This window comes from Rhinoderma darwinii, chromosome 2 (genome assembly GCF_050947455.1).
Source record: "Rhinoderma darwinii isolate aRhiDar2 chromosome 2, aRhiDar2.hap1, whole genome shotgun sequence".
Taxonomy (NCBI): domain Eukaryota; kingdom Metazoa; phylum Chordata; class Amphibia; order Anura; family Rhinodermatidae; genus Rhinoderma; species Rhinoderma darwinii.
The window spans coordinates 109,196,451-109,213,727 of NC_134688.1; the positions used below are offsets into that span (position 1 = coordinate 109,196,451).

The following is a 17,277-nucleotide window of genomic DNA, read 5'->3' on the forward strand; positions in this document are numbered from 1 at the left end:
TCCTATTTTTTTCTCACAAAATTTGAAAATAATTAGGGAAAAAACAATGTCCTAAAGTAGATTATATACATTTATTTCTCGAACGTGTCATTGGGGGACACAGAAGATCATGGGTATAGGCTGCTGCTACTAGGAGGCAGGCGAAAAAAAGTTGGCTCCTACTACACAGACTATAACCCTCCTGCAGATAAATCGAATAGAATGAAGATAGGACAAATACAACTAGGGTGAGGTGAGTATATCTCCCCTCTCTCACGTTCCCCCTCCTTTCTTATCTTTCCGATTTTAGAATTTTTTCTTCTCAGGAGTACCCACGTGTCGCAGGCCCCCCTCACCTCCCACATGTGATTTAGTGTTTCCTTACGGGGTTCTAATGTAAAAACCTCTGGTTCAGTTTCTCAGTTATTTGTGCTTGGCTGTTTTTTCACCCCTTTTCATGGTTTACAAATCGAGACCCTGGTTCCACTGAGGCCTACTAGGCCGCAGTCCTTAGGAGTCGTAGGGTGCCCCCACTCCATTTGACTGCTTGGGTGGGCTCTCTCTTTTGCCCTCCCCCTATTGGTGAGAGAGGAAGGGCAGGATTTTCTCTGTTACAGAAAGTCTGTCTTCCTTAAACAACCATCTTCCTGGTCTTTTGGTTTCTGTCCTCAGGCCAAGTTTTGTGATGGAGAACAACTCTTTTTTTTGGTTATCACAGAATGCTGTGATCACCAAGGTTCACAGCAAATCACCCATTTCTGTAGGTGGAGTAGGTGCTTCCAAGATTTCCATGAACTTCAAAGTGAGACATCACCCATTCTCTAGATTTTTGCGAGCATCAGGGAGCCAAACTAAACCCTTCTGCAGGTGGAGTACTTGTGGCACCACAGAGTACAGCAAGCCACGTTACTTCTTTCTATAGGCGGAGTACCTCTTTTGTCAAAGGTTGCTGTGTGCACCAGCGAGCCGCATTAACCCCTTCTGCATGTGGAGTAATTGTATTATGCTATTACTTGACATGTCTGGACTTAGAAACGAGACGTTGCGTCTGGTCTCAGCAGACACATTTTTTGCTTTCACTACGTGCAAAAATTTGTTTTAGCGTGGTCAATTTGGCCTCCACTGACCTTCCTTCATAGCTCTGTAGCTGCCATATGAGATGGCCGACACGTGTTCTAAACTTGCTAACCCGTGAACGGGCATTCTCTTTAGCTCTGGTTCTGACCCACTTCTCTAGGACCCCCAGACCACATTAGGCATCTGAAAGTAACTTCACCCTCCTCTGTTCTCCTTTGTTGACTCTTTGGTGCCCAAAGAAGGTTCGCTTTGATGCCTCTTTACAACAGGGCAAGATTTTATCAGTTGGGGAGGTATTTAAATCTGATTTAGACTTACATGCCGAAAAGACCTTTAAAATGACTTCTATGATCGACAGCCTTGTGCTACAGTCCAGGAAACGCTCCAGATTAATGACTAAAAGGAGTGGAAGCATTCTTCATAGGTAAACTTTTAAAGTCTGGATCTATGTATCCGCTCCCTAAAGAACTGCTGACCTTGGAATCCTTTGCCAGTCGTTCGGTGAAGTGGGGGGTTCGGCCTTTCAGGGCTATCTTTGCATTCTCCTTAGTTAGCCAGGCTATTCTTTAATGAATACCTTACAGGCCTCCCACTATTCTGGCTCATGCCTTTTCGGTCTATCATTGGAGAACATTTTTTTTTTTCTGAGGCTACTGATGGTAAGAGCTCTCCTCCATCTCGGCGTAAACCTCGGCGCTCCAGCTCTCATTTTCAGTTCTGTGGCTTTTTTTCCTCAGGGAAGCTGATTCAACAGAACACAAAAAGCAAGCCAGGTTTAAAGCTATGTCCTTTCTGGCATCAATGCTTTCAGCCATTCAACACTGGTTCTGACTGCACTTCCGCTACCCCGGGTTAGTCTGTCCATCCCACTCTGGACCATTAGGATGTGTCTTAATAGCTGTCAGAGTATGACACTTCCGAATGGATTTCCTGAGGAAGATCAAGTCAGCTCTCTGGTCTAGAGGGTTCTCAATCATCATCTTCCTTAATGACCTCAGAATGTATGCCCCATCTTACTCCTAGAATCTGAATTATGGAGTACCGGACTCCTCAATGAGGATCGCCTGTCTCCCTACGCTTCTGCATGGGTTTCCGGGCTAATTAGGACCATCTCCTCTGCTCATTTTCATACTCTCCCTCCTCTGTGCGCAATTCAAACCAGGCTGTTCTATTCTGCTCCCCTGGGTGGTGTGGTGGCTCTCTTCTCCAGCCATCCGTTTCTTTAAACAGTCACAACAACGGATGCCAGTCTTCAGGGCTAAAAGGAGTATTCCAACTCTGAAAGTACAGAGCCCTGGGTCTCTGGGGGATGCATTTCTTTCAATCGACTTTCTGGAATTACAGGCATTTTTTCCGGTCTTTTTCTTTGGACCCCATTCTAGCGGGACATTCAACCTCTGATCTAATCTTACAGTGTCCCTGTGGTCGCCTTTCTGAATGGCCAAGGTGGGATCCACATCCTAAGAGTGATGTGTCTGTCAGAATGTTGACTTAGACAGAGAGCCACATACCCGGCTCAATCTGCGGTCCACATCCTAGCAGTAAACATTTAATTAGTGGACCTCCTCGGTAAGGAGCGTCCAGACTCAGGAGAGTGGTCCCTTTTATTTGGACATCTTTGAATACCAATGCGCTCTGTGAGGATCTCCAGTCATAGACCCGATGGTGTCCACATAAACCTTTTTCCCTGTTTGTGGCTTGGATGTTGATCGATTTCAGAATTCTTTACTAGTTGCCTACTCTGCCTCTTCTCCCTAGAGCTCTCAGGTGGATCAAAGAGGACATTTCTGGTGGCCCCTGGCTTTACCGGGTGGATGTGGTGTGCTCATGTATTCTTCTGGTTAGCCATCATCCCCTGATTCCCGGGAATGGCCTTCCGTCTCAGAGATCCATCTCTCACCATCGTTTTATCACGTTTCATGATTTGGCTGATAAGACTAAGCCCCAGATCCAACAAAGGACATGCCTCTGCCCTCTCCATGCTTTTTACAGCTTTCTTCCCTGACCTCCAAGCCTTCAGACTTTTCTTCACCCATCATGACTCCACAATCCCTTCTTAACCTGGTGCTTAAGCCAGGTTTTTGTCTCCTTTTCAAGCCTCTGCACGTATCTTTTTCTTTTAGCTAATTTCTTGGTAGGTAGTTTTTTTTGTGTTGTTTTTTTTGTGACCTTCACCTTCATTAATGTATGTCTGATCTTGCAGCTTTCTTGTCGTTTTGCTTTCTGGTTCTTTACCAAGACAAAGTGGTTCTTCAATCGGTTACTTCCTTCATACTAAAGGTGGTATCCTCCATTTCTTCTGCACTTGGTCATTGTGTTATCTTCGGCAACGTAGACATTGTGTTGCCTTCCCATTCTGTGAAATGCAAGCTGCATCCGCTGAAATTGCTTGAGTTTTTCTGATCTACCTGACTTGTCTTCCCACCGGATCGAGTCTCTTTCTACATCTTGGAAGGTCCTCGCAATTGTCTGGTGGCATCGAAGGCTACATTCGCTCATTGGTTCAGGATGGCCATTGGCAAACTGTATACTGTCGAGACCAAACTCCTCTGTACCGGGTCACGGCACTCTCCTCTAGTGCTGTGGTGGCCTCTTAGGTGGTACTCCATCAGGCCTTTACTATCAGGTGTGTAAGGCTGTTACTGGGTCGTCTTTCTACACCTTTACGAAGTTCACCAGATTGCTTACTTTTACATTCTCTAATGCGCTTCTTGGTCTCCAGGTACTGTAGGAGGCTGTAAATGAGGCGTCTGAGTTATGTTTTTATATCCCTTCCCAGGGGACTTCTTTAGGATGTCCCACAATCTTCTATGTCTCCCAGTGACACAAGCGAGAGAAGAGGATTTTTTGTTGATTTTTACCTATAAAATCCTTTTCTTGCGGAGTTCATTGGGTGACCGCTCCCACCCAGAAATTTTCTTATATTTTTTTTAGACATCTACTGGATGGGTTTCTCGGTCATTAACCCCTACCCGCATCAGGACGTAACTGTCCGTCGTTGCGGCAGGTTACTTCCCGCACGAGGAAGTATAGTTACTGATTTTTTTCCTGGTGCACACTGTCGGCGACAGTGTGCACCGGGAACCGGGAGGTCAGCTGTCGCCGACAGCTGACACTCCCCTCTTGCCGGCCAGCGGTCCTTTGCCGCTGATTTCGGCGAATTAACCCCTTAAATTTGGCGATCGGATGCAATCGCCGAATTTTAGGGGTTTCTAGCATATCGGCAGACCCCCATCCGAAATCGCGGGGTCTGCCGATAGTTAGTATGGCAAACGGAGGCCAAACAATGGCTTCCGGGTCTGCCATGGACGGAAGCCCATCAAGACCAACCTTCGGCTGGTCCTGATAGGCTTCCTGTCAGAGTGACAGAAAGTCACTGTGCCGTTCCCGATGCACACTGTCGGCGACAGTGTGCATCGGGAACTTGGAGATCAGCTGTCCCCGACAGCTGACACTCTCCAGTGTTGCCGATCAGCGGCTCATCGCCGCTGATTTCGGCAATTAACCCGTTACATGCGGGGCTCGATTGCGATCTCCGCATGTAGCGGGTTTGTAGCGCATCAGCAGCCCCCATGCAATCGTGGGGGCTTCTGATGCTTGTGATGGCACCCGGGGGCCAGACAACGGCCCCCAAGTCTGCCATGTATGTCAGCCTATGAGGATCAGCCTCTGCTGATCCTCGTAGACCAACTGTCAGAGAGACTGTGACGTCACACTGACAGTTGGAATACATTACACTACCTAGGTAGTGTAATTTATTCTAGCAGCGATCAAAGCTGCAGGTCAAAAAAAGAAACTGTAAAAAGTTAATAAACAAAAATATAAAGTGTAAAAAGTAAAAAAAAGTTAATAAAAATGTTTTATAAAAGTGTAAAAATAAAAGGTTTTGTTTTCCTATAATAAGTCATTTATTATAGGGAAAAAATGAAAACGTTAAAAAAAAAGTACACATATTTGGTATCGCCGCGTTCGTAACGGCCCAAACTATGAAACTATAATGTTAATTTTTCCGCACGGTGAACGCAGCAAACAAAATAAACTGAAAACTGTCAGCATCGCTATTTTTTGGTCACCACCCCTCCCAAGATATAGAATAAAAAGTGATCAAAAAGTCGCATTTACCCCAAAATGGTACCAATAAAAACTACAACCCGTCCCCCAAAAAACAAGACCTCCCACAGCTTTTTTGACGAAAAAATAAAAAAGTTACAGCTCAGAATAGCGTGTCCCAGAAAATAAATTATTTTATAGAAACGTAATTTTATTGTGCAAACGCTGCAAAACTTAAAGAAAACTATACACATATGGTATCGGCGTAATCGTACCGAACGGCAGAATAAATTAAAACGTAATTTATTGCGCACGGTGAACGCTGTAATAAATAAAGAATTTAAAGTGTCAAGATTGCTGTTTTTTGGTCACCTTCGCTCTAAAAAAGGGGCCAAAATGCTCACTATACCCCTAGAAAAATTCCTTGAGGGGTGTAGATTCCAAAATAGGGTGACTTTTGGGGGATTTCCACTGTTTTGGTCCCTCCGGGGCGTTGCAAACCCGACATGGCACTGAAAACCAATCCAGCAAAATCTGCGCTCCAAAATCCAAAAGGCGCTCCCTCCCTCCTGAGCCCTGCTGTGGGTCCAAACATCAGTTTAAGACCACATATGGGGTATTGCCGTAATCGGGAGAAATTGCTTTACAAATGTTGGGTGTCTTTTTCTCCTTTATTCCTTGTAAAAATGAAAAAATTCTATGTTTCCACAGAAAAATAGGTGATTTTCTTCTTCACAGACTAAGTCCACTAAATTCTGCAAAAAAACTGTGGGGTCAAAATGCTAACTATACCCCTAGAAAAATGCCTTGAGGGGTGTAGTTTCCAAAATGGGGTCACTTTTTGGGGGTTTCGACTGTTTAGGTACCACAAGACCTCCTCAAACCAGACATGGTGCCTAAAATATATTTCTAAAAAAAGGAGGCCCCAAAATCCCTGAGGCCTGTGTTTCAGTCCATTAGGACACTAGGGCCACATGTTGGATATTTCTAAAATCTGCAGAATCTGGGCAATAAATATTAAGTTGCGTTTCCCTGGTAAAACCTTCTGTGTTACAGATTTTTTTTTATTACAAATGAATTTCGGCAAAAAAAATAAAATTTGGAAATTTCACCTCTACATTGCCTTAATTCCTGTGAAACGCCTAAAGGGTTAAAATACTTTCTGAATGTGGTTTTGAATACCTTGAGGGGTGCAGTTTTCAAAATGGGGTGATTTATGGGGACTTTCTAATATATAAGGCCCTCAAAGCCACTTCAGAACTGAACTGGTCCCTGAAAAAATAGCCTTTTGAAATTTTATTGAAAATATGAGAAATTGCTGCTAAAGTTCTAAGCCTCGTAACGTCCTAGAAAAATAAAAGTACGTGAAAAAAAAGGATGCAAACATAAAGTAGACATATGGGGGATGTTAACTAGTAACTATTTTGTGTGGTATTACTTTGTTTCACAAGCAAATACATTTAAATTTAGAAAAATGCTAATTTTTGCTAAAATTTGAAGTTTTTCACAAATAAATATTTAATTTATCGACCAAATTTTTTCACGAACATAAAGTACAATATGTCACGAGAAAACAATCTCAGAATCGCTTGGCTAGGTAAAAGCGTTCCGGAGTTATTACCACATAAAGTGACACATGTCAGATTTGAAAAAATCGGCTGTGTCCTGAAGGCCAAAACAGGCTGTGTCCTAAAGGGGTTAAGGGTTTTGTTCTAGGTTTACTGTTTACATACTGTTGGCTGCTCCTAGTGCATCTATACATTCTGATTTAAATCAGTGTCTGTAGGAGGGATATAGCCTTTGTAGCAGGAACTAGCACAGCCTTTTTTTTTGGCTTCGTGTCCACCCCTTAGTAGCAGCAGCTTATATCCACTGTTTTCTGTGTCCAACAATGAACTCAGCGAGAAAAATATTTTACAGGTAAGCATCAACAAAAAAAATCCTCTTTCATTATCTACAGAATCTACACAAGCCGAAGCAGATCTGGACGAAGAAGAGGATGTTGAGGAAGAAGTAGAAGAGGAGGAGCTTACTTCCGTGCAAGTGTCTGAAAGGGAATTTACCTTCTTAGACTACATGAAACGGTAATTTGTACTTTTATATAAGGGCATCTTTAGTATATCATGTATATACACCATTTAGGGCGTTTTCCCAGCTTTCAAAAAACTTTGATCTGCATATGGCATCACCTAATGAAAAAATAAATATATAAAGGTTATACTACCCTTTACATTCCAAGCCATTTTTTTCAATTATTTTTTCGTTTTACATTCCCCGCCTTCTGAGCCCTAACTTTTTATTTTATTTTACAGTCCATGGAGTGGTGTGAAGGCTTGTTTTTTTGTGGGAGGAGTTGTCGTTTCTATTGGAACTATTTACCATATAATGTACTAGGAAACTGAAAAAAAATTCTATGTGAGGTGGAATTGGAAAAAAATGTGATTCCTCCATTTTCTTTTTGGTTTCGTTTGGTAAAAACGACAAATTTTACTTTATTCTGGTGGTTAATAAGATTATGGCGATACAAGATTTATATAGGTTTTTTTTTAATGTTTTACTCCTTTTACAAAGAAGAAACTGTTAGAAAATAAAAAATGTTTTTCCGTATTCTGAGAGCCATAACTTTTTTTTATTTATTAATCGATTGAATGGTGAGGGCTTATTTTTTGCGGCACAGGCTGTGGCTTTATTGGTACCATTTATTTTTTTAGTATATATGAATTTTTTATCACTTTTTTTTATTTTTATTACATAGATATTTTTCACCTCTAAGTTGACCAAGAAACCGTGGTTCTGACGGTTTTAATATTTTTTTTCTTTTTACGGACGCCGAGATGGCAAATTTTTTTTTTACATTATTTCAGATGAAAAATAAGTAAAGGTTGTTTTTTTTTTTTTAAACTACATTTTTGTAAAAAAAAAAAAAATTACTAAACTTTATTTAACTTTTTTTTTACACAATCTATTAGTTTCCCTAGGTGACTTGAACCAGCGACCTGGTACAATACACTGAAATACTAATGTATTAGAGTATAGTCATTTTTACCGACTTCTGTTCAGCTCTGCCAGAGGCAGAGTGAAGACTGTACTGAGGCCTTCATTAGGCTCCTGGGCTGCTATGACAACCATCCACACCCCACGATGGCATTGTGGGGTGCGCCAATGAGCTGTCAGAGGGCCGGCCCCTCTCTCTAATGCCTCAGATGCTGCTGTCGCGTTTGACCGCAGCATTTGAGGGGTTAAACGGCCTGGAACAGCACGATCACTGTTCCTGGCTGTTAATGCCTTTTGTCAGCTGTAATACACAGTTGACACCCGCAGCGTATGAAGTGAGCGCGCTCCATACTTCTCCCCCTGCACCTTGACGTGCACTTATGTCAAGGTGTGTTAAGGGGTTAATTCACTGCCGTTACATCGTTTCCTGCATCACTTAAAAATTGGATTTTTGTATGCCCCTTATTTATTTTTTTTTGTATTCATTAGGAGACACACCATGGGTATAGGCCCTTCCCTCTAGGAGGCTGACACTACAGATGTAATGATCTTTAACTTTTTTAAAGCATTAAATACACCGGCAAGAAACGTACTATTCCAATAGTATTCAATAGCTTAAGCGATAAGTTATCATAATCAAGATAAGGATTGCTACATCCGTAGGTAGTAAGTGTTAGCTCTGCCCAGGTAGGCCACATTCCAAAGATGCTGGTGAAATCCGTTTGTACAGAAAGCAGTAGGAGAAGACAAAAAGCAAGAACTTACCGCCGGGAGCCTCCTCAATAATTTCTTCTAGACACTTGCCAAAAGTCTGTCACCAACAAAAGTAATGCAATGGAGTGCTCTTTTTTTTTTTTTTTTTTTTTTTTTTTTTTGGGGGAAGCCTGGTAGGGCAGCCAAGATTTTGGCCAAATAGAATGTGCATTGCAATGAGATTGGCTGATGCACGGGTATTAAAGGGAGAGGTGACTCAAGGGAAGCTTCAAAAAGAAATTTAGGAGCTTGAATTACTGGAGATGCAAGGTCAGCCATGTCCTATTGCCGCGCACCTTCCAGGATACAACAGTTTATTCAAACTTCGTGTTAAAGCACTTGGAAATAGTCAGACGCCTGTCAGGATGCTTCCAATCTTACACAAAATCAGCTCAAATGCACTATAGGTTTGAAAACAGTCTTTGGCGCTGTAAGAGTGCCTCGTCTTGCAAAGAGGAGATTGGGTCATTCTTAATATGAAAGTTGTCCCGGACAGTGCGTATCAGTCACGACACGGCGATTGCCAATTGTGAGTCCTGCTTCAATGTTGGTACGAATCGGAGGATACATGAGGAGGGCGACTTATCCTAGTAGGAAGCCGTTTCTCCATTGATGACTCTAAAAGGGTCCTTGGGAGGAAACCTAAAGAGCGGGACCTGTCCCTGGTACTTCTGCTGCTCACATGAGATCTCCTGCAAGAAGTAGACTGTGTAGTATCCCGGGGCTAGGACAGAGGGGCATTCAGCTCGGCTGCTATCTTGAAAGGCAGGTGCTCTAAAGATTCTTCCATGGTTTAGGAGAGTCTGGAAATGTCACCGAAGGCTTGAGGAAAGGAGCTGGCTAATCGAGGGGGTGCCAGCATCCTGACAGATCCTGGGTTGCAGGTGCAGTGGACAGAATGGGGTAGACTGGCTGCATGTAGAACTCCTAGCCAATAGGTCGGCTTACCATATGGCACACCTGCCAGTCTGTCAAGTCTACCAGTATCTGCATGGCAGACGCTTCCTCTTTTGAATCGCCTGGGCATCTTAACTGGAACCACCCAGGTGACGTTGGCGTACTTTTTTTTTTTTTGCAGGAAGAAACACAAGAAGACTCCCCTGGGTGAAGAGAGTATCTTGCCGTGTTTCACTTCACTTATAGTGGCGATCTGCCACGCTTTTTGGTTCTAAGCTTGGGCAGCTGATTCAGCTTCCAAATGCTCTCAAACGGGTCTCCTTTTATAACTCCTGTATCCTTGGTCCAAATCTGAACAAGATTATTCTTGGGCAATTGGGATCACTTGCTGCAAGTATCCCAGAGATAAACAATCACTCAGAGGACTCCCCTCTGCATGATGGTTGGCAGGTCTGCTTCAGTTTTGTGCCTTTTACTTTTAGGACACTTGGATAAGTCACCTCTCAGATGCATGGCTCTACAATGTAAGTCCTCCAAACTACAAAATAGAGCTGCCTAGGTCTATTCCAACTAGACATTGCCCTATGGACTAATGCATCCAGGGCACAATTGCCCTGTTAGTCAGAAGAACGGTTCTCAGGGTTTTTTAACTCCAGTCCCCAAGAAGGATGGTTTTGGCTGCCCGTCTTAGATCTAAGGTGCCTCAAGTGTTTTGTCAGGGTTAGACATGTTCAGATGGAATCACTGAGGACAGTGATAGTTTTCTCTCTTCCGTAGATATCAGATTTCCACATCCCAGTATGTCGAGCCCACCTGTGCTCCCTCAGAATTTTCTCCCACTCGGCATTTGTTCCTTGTGCCCTCCCGAAGGTTCTTGTCACACTGTGCTGCACTTGCCCACTTAATCAGGTGATTCGGGCCTGTTGGGATCGATCTTCAATTTTGCTGGATCATCCTATTCTTGTCCTAGCGTTAGTTTGTACACTGGGGAGGGGGGGGGTTCTGCTCTCTAACGTTCCACAGGTCTACTGTTTTTGCAGTCTTCACTAAACTACCCTTATAGATGAACGTCCAATCCCATTCAGTCTGACAATGTCACCATGGCTGCCTACTTGAGCCATCAATGTGACCTACGGCTCAGCAGTGTTGCCAGAGTCAGCCAGATTCTTATTGTGGGTTGAAAGAGCTGGAACATGGCTATCTACGGGTCAAACTGCGATAGCGGTCTAATGTATCTCAGAATTCGGCAGCAGAAGTTGTCAGTACCCAGGCAAGTGGTTTCTTTCTCTTCTGGATTGTGTAGTTTACGCTATGGTAATTTCCCAAGGATCAGTTTTTCTATTTTCCCCTCTTCTGCTTCTTCTCTTTTGGATTTGTGAGTTTCTCAATGCAGAGAACATACCATCAATTTTGGTAGCACCGGACTTTCGCTGTCGAATGTGGTAGTCTTTCCTGGCCTACTTTCTCTGTTGTCCGGCTTTCTTAAGTGACCTACTCTCTTCGTTCAGTCTTCTACTAGCTTTTTGGAGTCACTACGTTTGACGCCATAGATTGTCAAACCACAGTTTTTTCCCAGAACGAGTCATCACAACGATACTGAAGGTCAAATAACCTTCCCCATCTCATATTTTCCACAGGACCTAGTCGTCTTTTTTACGCTAGTAAGACAAATGCCTCCATACTTCTCCTCTTTGTTAATTGATCAGGTTTTCGTATTTTCCGCAGCTGGTTTGAATCTGAGAAGGCTCTCCACTCCATCTGAACGTGGTCACTGCTCCTTGGATCCATCTGTCTTAACCCCTTCAGGACTTGGCCTGTTTTGGCCTTGTGGACGCAGCCGATTTTTTTCAAATCTGACATGTCACTTTATGTAGTAATAACTTGTAAATGCTTTTACCTATCCAAGCGATTTCTGAGATTTTCTCGTGACATATTGTACTTTGTTAGTGGAAAAATTTAATCAATAAATTCAGTATTTGTGTAATGACGGGGGTGGGGAGACAGACAAGTGAGCCCTAATCTACCCGCCACTCAGTCCCTGCCTACTTGCAACGACCCGCCCTAGGCGACGGGGTACAACTGGGCGACGGTCCCTGCGCTCAATAAGTGCACGACAGACAAACAGACAAGGGTACACAGAGCTAGGGGGAGAAAGGGTCAGTTGCCCACGGCAACACCGTGAGCAACAAGAGAAGTGAACAAGCCGAGTCAAACCAGGAGAGTACGAGGTGCCAAACACAGAGCAGAAGAGTAGTGAACAAGCCGAGTCAAACCAGGAGTGTACGAGGTACCAAACGCAGAGCAGGAGAGTAGTCAGCAAGCCGGGGTCAATATGAAGCAAGGACAATAGTACAAGGAGCTGCAGCAGGGCCAGGAAACCAAACGAGAAAAATCACAAGCAAAGGAGGAACAGGAAAGGCAGGTATAAATAGACAGAGGGCGGGAGCTAGCTCCGTCTGGCCAGGCTGTGATGGGTTCTCCCACTCCTAAGTCTGCCACCCTGAGTGGTGGAAGATGGAGTCAGTCTCACAGACAAGCTGGTGCAGACTGATTATCTATGGGCGTTAACCCCGAAGCTGTGCCTGGCAGATCCTTTACAATTTGTTTGTGAAAAACACCAAACTTTAGAGAAATTTTGCATTTTTCTCAATTTTAATTTATCTGCTTGTAAAACAGATAGTAATACCACACAAAATAGTTACTAATTAACATTTCCCATATGTCTACTTTATGTTGGCATCGTTTTTTGATCATCCTTTTTTCTCTAGAACGTTACAAGGCTTAGAACTTTAGCAGCAATTTCTCACATTTTCAAGAAAATTTCCAAAACCTATTTTTATAGGGACCAGTTCACTTCTGATGTGGCTTTGAGGGCCTTATATATTAGAAACCCCCATAAGTCACCCAATTTTAAAAACTGCACCCGTCAACGTTTTCAAAACAGCATTTAGAAAGTTCCTTAACCCTTTAGGTGTTTCACAGGAATTAAAGCAATGTAGAGGGGAAATTTACAAATTAATTTTTGTCAGAAAATCCATTTTAATCCATTTTTTTCTTTAACACAAAAGGTTTTACCAGAGAAACCCATCTCAATATTTATTGCCCAGATTCTTGCAGTTTTTAGAAATATCCCACATGTGGCCCTAGTGTGTAATGGACTGAAGCACCCGTCTCCGAGGCAAAGGAGCACCTAGTGGATTTTGGGGCCTCCTTTTTATTAGAATATATTTTAGGCACCATGTCAGGTTTGAAGAGGTTTTGTGGGATCAAAACAGTGGAAGCACCCCCAAAAATACACCATTTAGCAAACTACACCCCTCAACGAATTTATCAAGGGGTATAGTGAGCATTTTAACCCCACAGGTTTTTTGCTGAATTTAGTGGAATTCGCCTGTAAAAATGAAAATCTAATTTTTTTCCAATAAAACTTAGAAATGATCAATTTTTACAAAGAATAAAGAAAAAAAAGCAGCCCAAGATTTGTAAGCAATTTCTCCTGATTACGGCAATACCCCATATGTGGTAATAAACGGCTGTATAGACACACGGCAGGGCTCAGAACGGAAGGAGCGCTATTTGGCTTTTGGAGCTCAAGTTTGCTGGAATGGTTTTCGGGTGCCATGTCGCATTTGCTAAGCCCCTGAGGGAACAAATCCGTGGACACCACCCAGAAGTGACCGCATTTGGGAAACTACAGCCCTAAAAAGTATTTATCTAGGGGTATAGTGAGAATTTTGATCCCATAGGTTTTGTGCTGAATTCAGTTTAATTAGGCCACGAAAACTTCTATTGTTTTTTTTTATTCGTTTGTTTTTTTTTGTTTTTTTTTACAGCGTTCACCGTGCATTATAAATGACATATTTAATTTAGTCTGTGGGTAGATGCGATTACGGCCATACCCTATGTATTTTTTTTTTTTTTATGGTGTTTGCACGATATAATCACGGTTTTAAAAAAAAATATTTCGTTTTTTATTATTCCATCAAGAAAGTTGTGTGAGGGCTTGTTTTTTGCGGAACAAACTAGTTTTTATTGGTACCATATTTGAGTACATTCGATTTTGATCCCTATTTATAAAAAATTTTGTGAGCTGAAGTGACTAAAAATAGTGATTCTGGTATCGTTTTTTTAGGTTGTTTTTTTATGCCGGTCACCGTGCGGGTTAAATTACATTATATTTTTATAGTTCAGGCCGTTACAGATGTGGCAATACCAATTATGCATAGTTTATTTTATTCTATTAATAAAGGACTTTATAAGTAGAAATTCTACTTTTGTACATTTTTTTGGGAATTTATTTTTTAGTCCCACTAGGTACTTGAAGATCCAATTGTTGTTTCACACTGACACAACAGATCATTGTCAGTTTCACACTGACAGGGGGCATATTAGGTTTTTATGCTGAGTTTGAGAATCGCAGCACCCACCTAGTTATTTTTTCCTGGATTTTGGGCATCTACTGATTTTATTGGTTATTGTTTTGTCTCCTTCTCGGTTTCAACCGGTCAAGAGTCAAGAGTTTTTTGTTCTAGGTTTACTGCTAACCTTCTGTTGGCTTCTCCTAATTGCTCCTACTGCTTCTGTGCACACTGATTAGCTCAGAGTCTGCTGGAGGGACTATAGCTTGTGTAGGAGAAGCAAACACCTTTTTTGCTTGCTGTCCGCCTCCTAATGGCCGCAGCATATTACCCCAGTCATCTGTGTCCTCCAATGAACTTGACAAACTATTTTACGGCGAGTACTCAAAGAAATCGCTTTTTGTTTTGTTGTGTTTTTAAATGGTGTACTCCTTTTTGGCTTCAAAAATAAAATGCATGTTTATCTTCTATTTAAATGTATTTGTTTTCCTTCAGGTTTGCGAATTCCAGTGTTGTGAAGACTTATGTTATACTCCTAAAGAACTATCCGCATAATGGCATTCACACTAACCACTGTGTGGTAAAAATGTTACACCGTATTGCATATGATCTGAAAATGGAGGCATTTCTTTTTCAACTCTCAATTTTTTGCATTTTCAATCGTATCCTCAGTGATCCAGCTGGTAGTGCCTACAAGGTAAAATTATTTTGCATACTTTCCTACTCAATAAACTGATTTAATTTGCCAAACTGGTGTGTGACTCCAAGTCATATTTCCCAAAGCGTACTTCATTATTAATCTACATTTTTAATCTTCTGCTTTTTCTTGATTATTCCTTCTTTATATAATATTTTTACTTTTGTTAAGATGTCAAGGGCTGAAGAGAAATTTTATGCTTCATTCACATCTGTGTCGGGACTCAGTTCATGGGTTTCGTCTGAGGAACCCATGAACGGAATCCAAACTGAAACAAATGGAAACCATAGGTTTCCGTTTGCAACGCCATTGATTTCAATGGTGACTAATCCAGTGCACATGGTTTCCGTTTTGTCACCGTTGTTTAAGGCTTCCGTCATTTTGATGGAATGAATAGCACAGTTGACTACGGTATTGATTCCGTCAAAATTACAGAACCCTTAAACAATGGTGACAAACGGAAACCATTTGCACCGGATCAGTCACCATTGAAATCAATGATGGTTTCCGTTAGTTTCTGTTTGGATTCCGTTCATGGGTTCCCCTTACTCGAAAGCTCAGACGGAAACCATGAATGAAGTCCCAATGCAGATGTGAATGAAGACTTATTTCTATACATCACGAGTCTAGACCACGGCCTTCATATTGCATAAAAGAAAGCAATAAACCAGCTCTGCAGACTGTGTTGGTGCCTATTAGACCTCAGCATAGTCTCTTGAATAAAGGACAGGCAGGGGCATGTGTCTTGTTTCTACTTACATACAGTAAAGGATAGCACTGGGAGGAAGTTTATAACCTATTAGGATAAGCCCCTGAGTGTGTTAATTCAATTTTCTCATCTAAATGTTTTGTTTTTTTTTGCTATTTGGTATCTTTATTAACTTGCAGGCCGCACATTCCATTAGTTCCAATATGGGGCAGAGTAGGAGAATGCTTGAGTTAACGCAGCCCTTTAATTTCACCCTTCTGAAAGTTATAGGGTGCGAAAGATATAGCTAAAAAGCACTTGAATATCTTTCCCAAACAGGGAATTACTGTCTGTAGAGGGACTTGCTAGTTGTTAAAGTGCTGCAATTACACCAGCCTTCTCACGTTGTCAAGCTCTGTCTGCAGCACAGATGGCTGCGCTTTGAAGGGAATGGCTTCACAGAGGTACTGTACTTGAGGATCTAAGCACTGTGAAGTCTTGATTGTTCACTGGAGGTTCTCGTTAATCTGTAAAACCACTGCATATTTATGCTAAGTATACTTGTACAGAATTGATTTATATGAGCAAAGAAAACTCATAATAAATACTGTTGTCACAAACCATTTTGTATGTCCTATTGATTTTTCAGGAGCTGGTATCATTTTCAAAGTACATTCTTAATAAGTTCTTTGCACTTGCTGCTACAAACAACAAAGCCTATGTGGAGCTTCTTTTCTGGAAAAATACTAACATTATAAGAGAAATAACGGAGGGTTACCGAAAACCTGGTGAGGAAGAAAGGTAAGAAATGGGTTCAGTAGTTAGAAAGAGAACAATGCAATACATCACATTCCTTACTGATGTGTATATTCTTACAGTGATGCCAGTCGTAAGCGTATAAAATGGACACCACAGGAAGAAGAGGAGCTTCAAAGTCTATACTTGCAATATAAAGAGGTTGAAGGTGAGCCTTCCAAAAAAAAAATTTTAATAATTTTTTTGGTTAAATAAGGTAATAGAATAAAATAACAATAGATGTCTCACATCTAGGAGGAAACTTGCTCACCTATTTACAAAAAGAGGTTGTCAAAAGCGGAGAACCCTTTTAAGTGTTTTTTTTTATGCATTAGATGTTTAACACTGTAAATAGAAATATCAGGCTTTTCAAGGCAAGCTGACCTCTTAAAGAAAAGAATACCTATAAACATATATGTAGATGTAGTTATATCCAAATCAAAAAATAACATTGCACGCAATTTGTACCATAAAAAAATGTAATACTTGATTAGAAATAGCATAAAAATCTATTGCCCATCAAGACCTAAAATAACAGACAATTAAAAACATAAATGTGGTGGTAGTTAGGGGACCACAATATACACAGTTAGAATCAAAGTGAGAAATACAATACAGCATAATACACTCCAACAGAGGATAAGTATACACACTGGGTATGACCCTATTTATCAATGTGCTTCCACAAGGAGATGTATATCTCAAAGGCCTAAAGTAAATAGCAACCAGTATGCCGCATGTTATCCCCCTAACACACACAAGACCACCCCACTGGGAACCCCATCTAAAATAGCTTATTTTTTTATTTTTTTTAATTTGTGTTCCCCAGGGGTTCTCAGTGGGGTGGTCTTGTATGTGTTAGGGGGACAACATGCAGCATACTGGTTGCTATTTACTTTAGGCCTTTGAGATATACATCTCCTTGTGGCAGCACATTGATAAATAGGGTCCTACCCAGTGTGTATACTTATCCTCTGTTGGAGTGTATT

At 41.6% G+C, this 17,277-nt stretch overlaps 1 protein-coding gene across 1 annotated transcript in view; it reads left to right on the plus strand.

The window, feature by feature from the left end:
* TIMELESS (timeless circadian regulator) overlaps window positions 1–17,277 on the plus strand; it is a 166,989-nt gene that overhangs the window by 102,785 nt on the left and 46,927 nt on the right. The window contains exons 17-20 of the mRNA XM_075852095.1: window positions 7,067–7,190; window positions 14,604–14,805; window positions 16,143–16,294; window positions 16,372–16,457. Coding sequence (XP_075708210.1) covers window positions 7,067–7,190; window positions 14,604–14,805; window positions 16,143–16,294; window positions 16,372–16,457 — 564 coding nt within the window. The remainder of the gene's footprint in view (window positions 1–7,066; window positions 7,191–14,603; window positions 14,806–16,142; window positions 16,295–16,371; window positions 16,458–17,277) is intronic.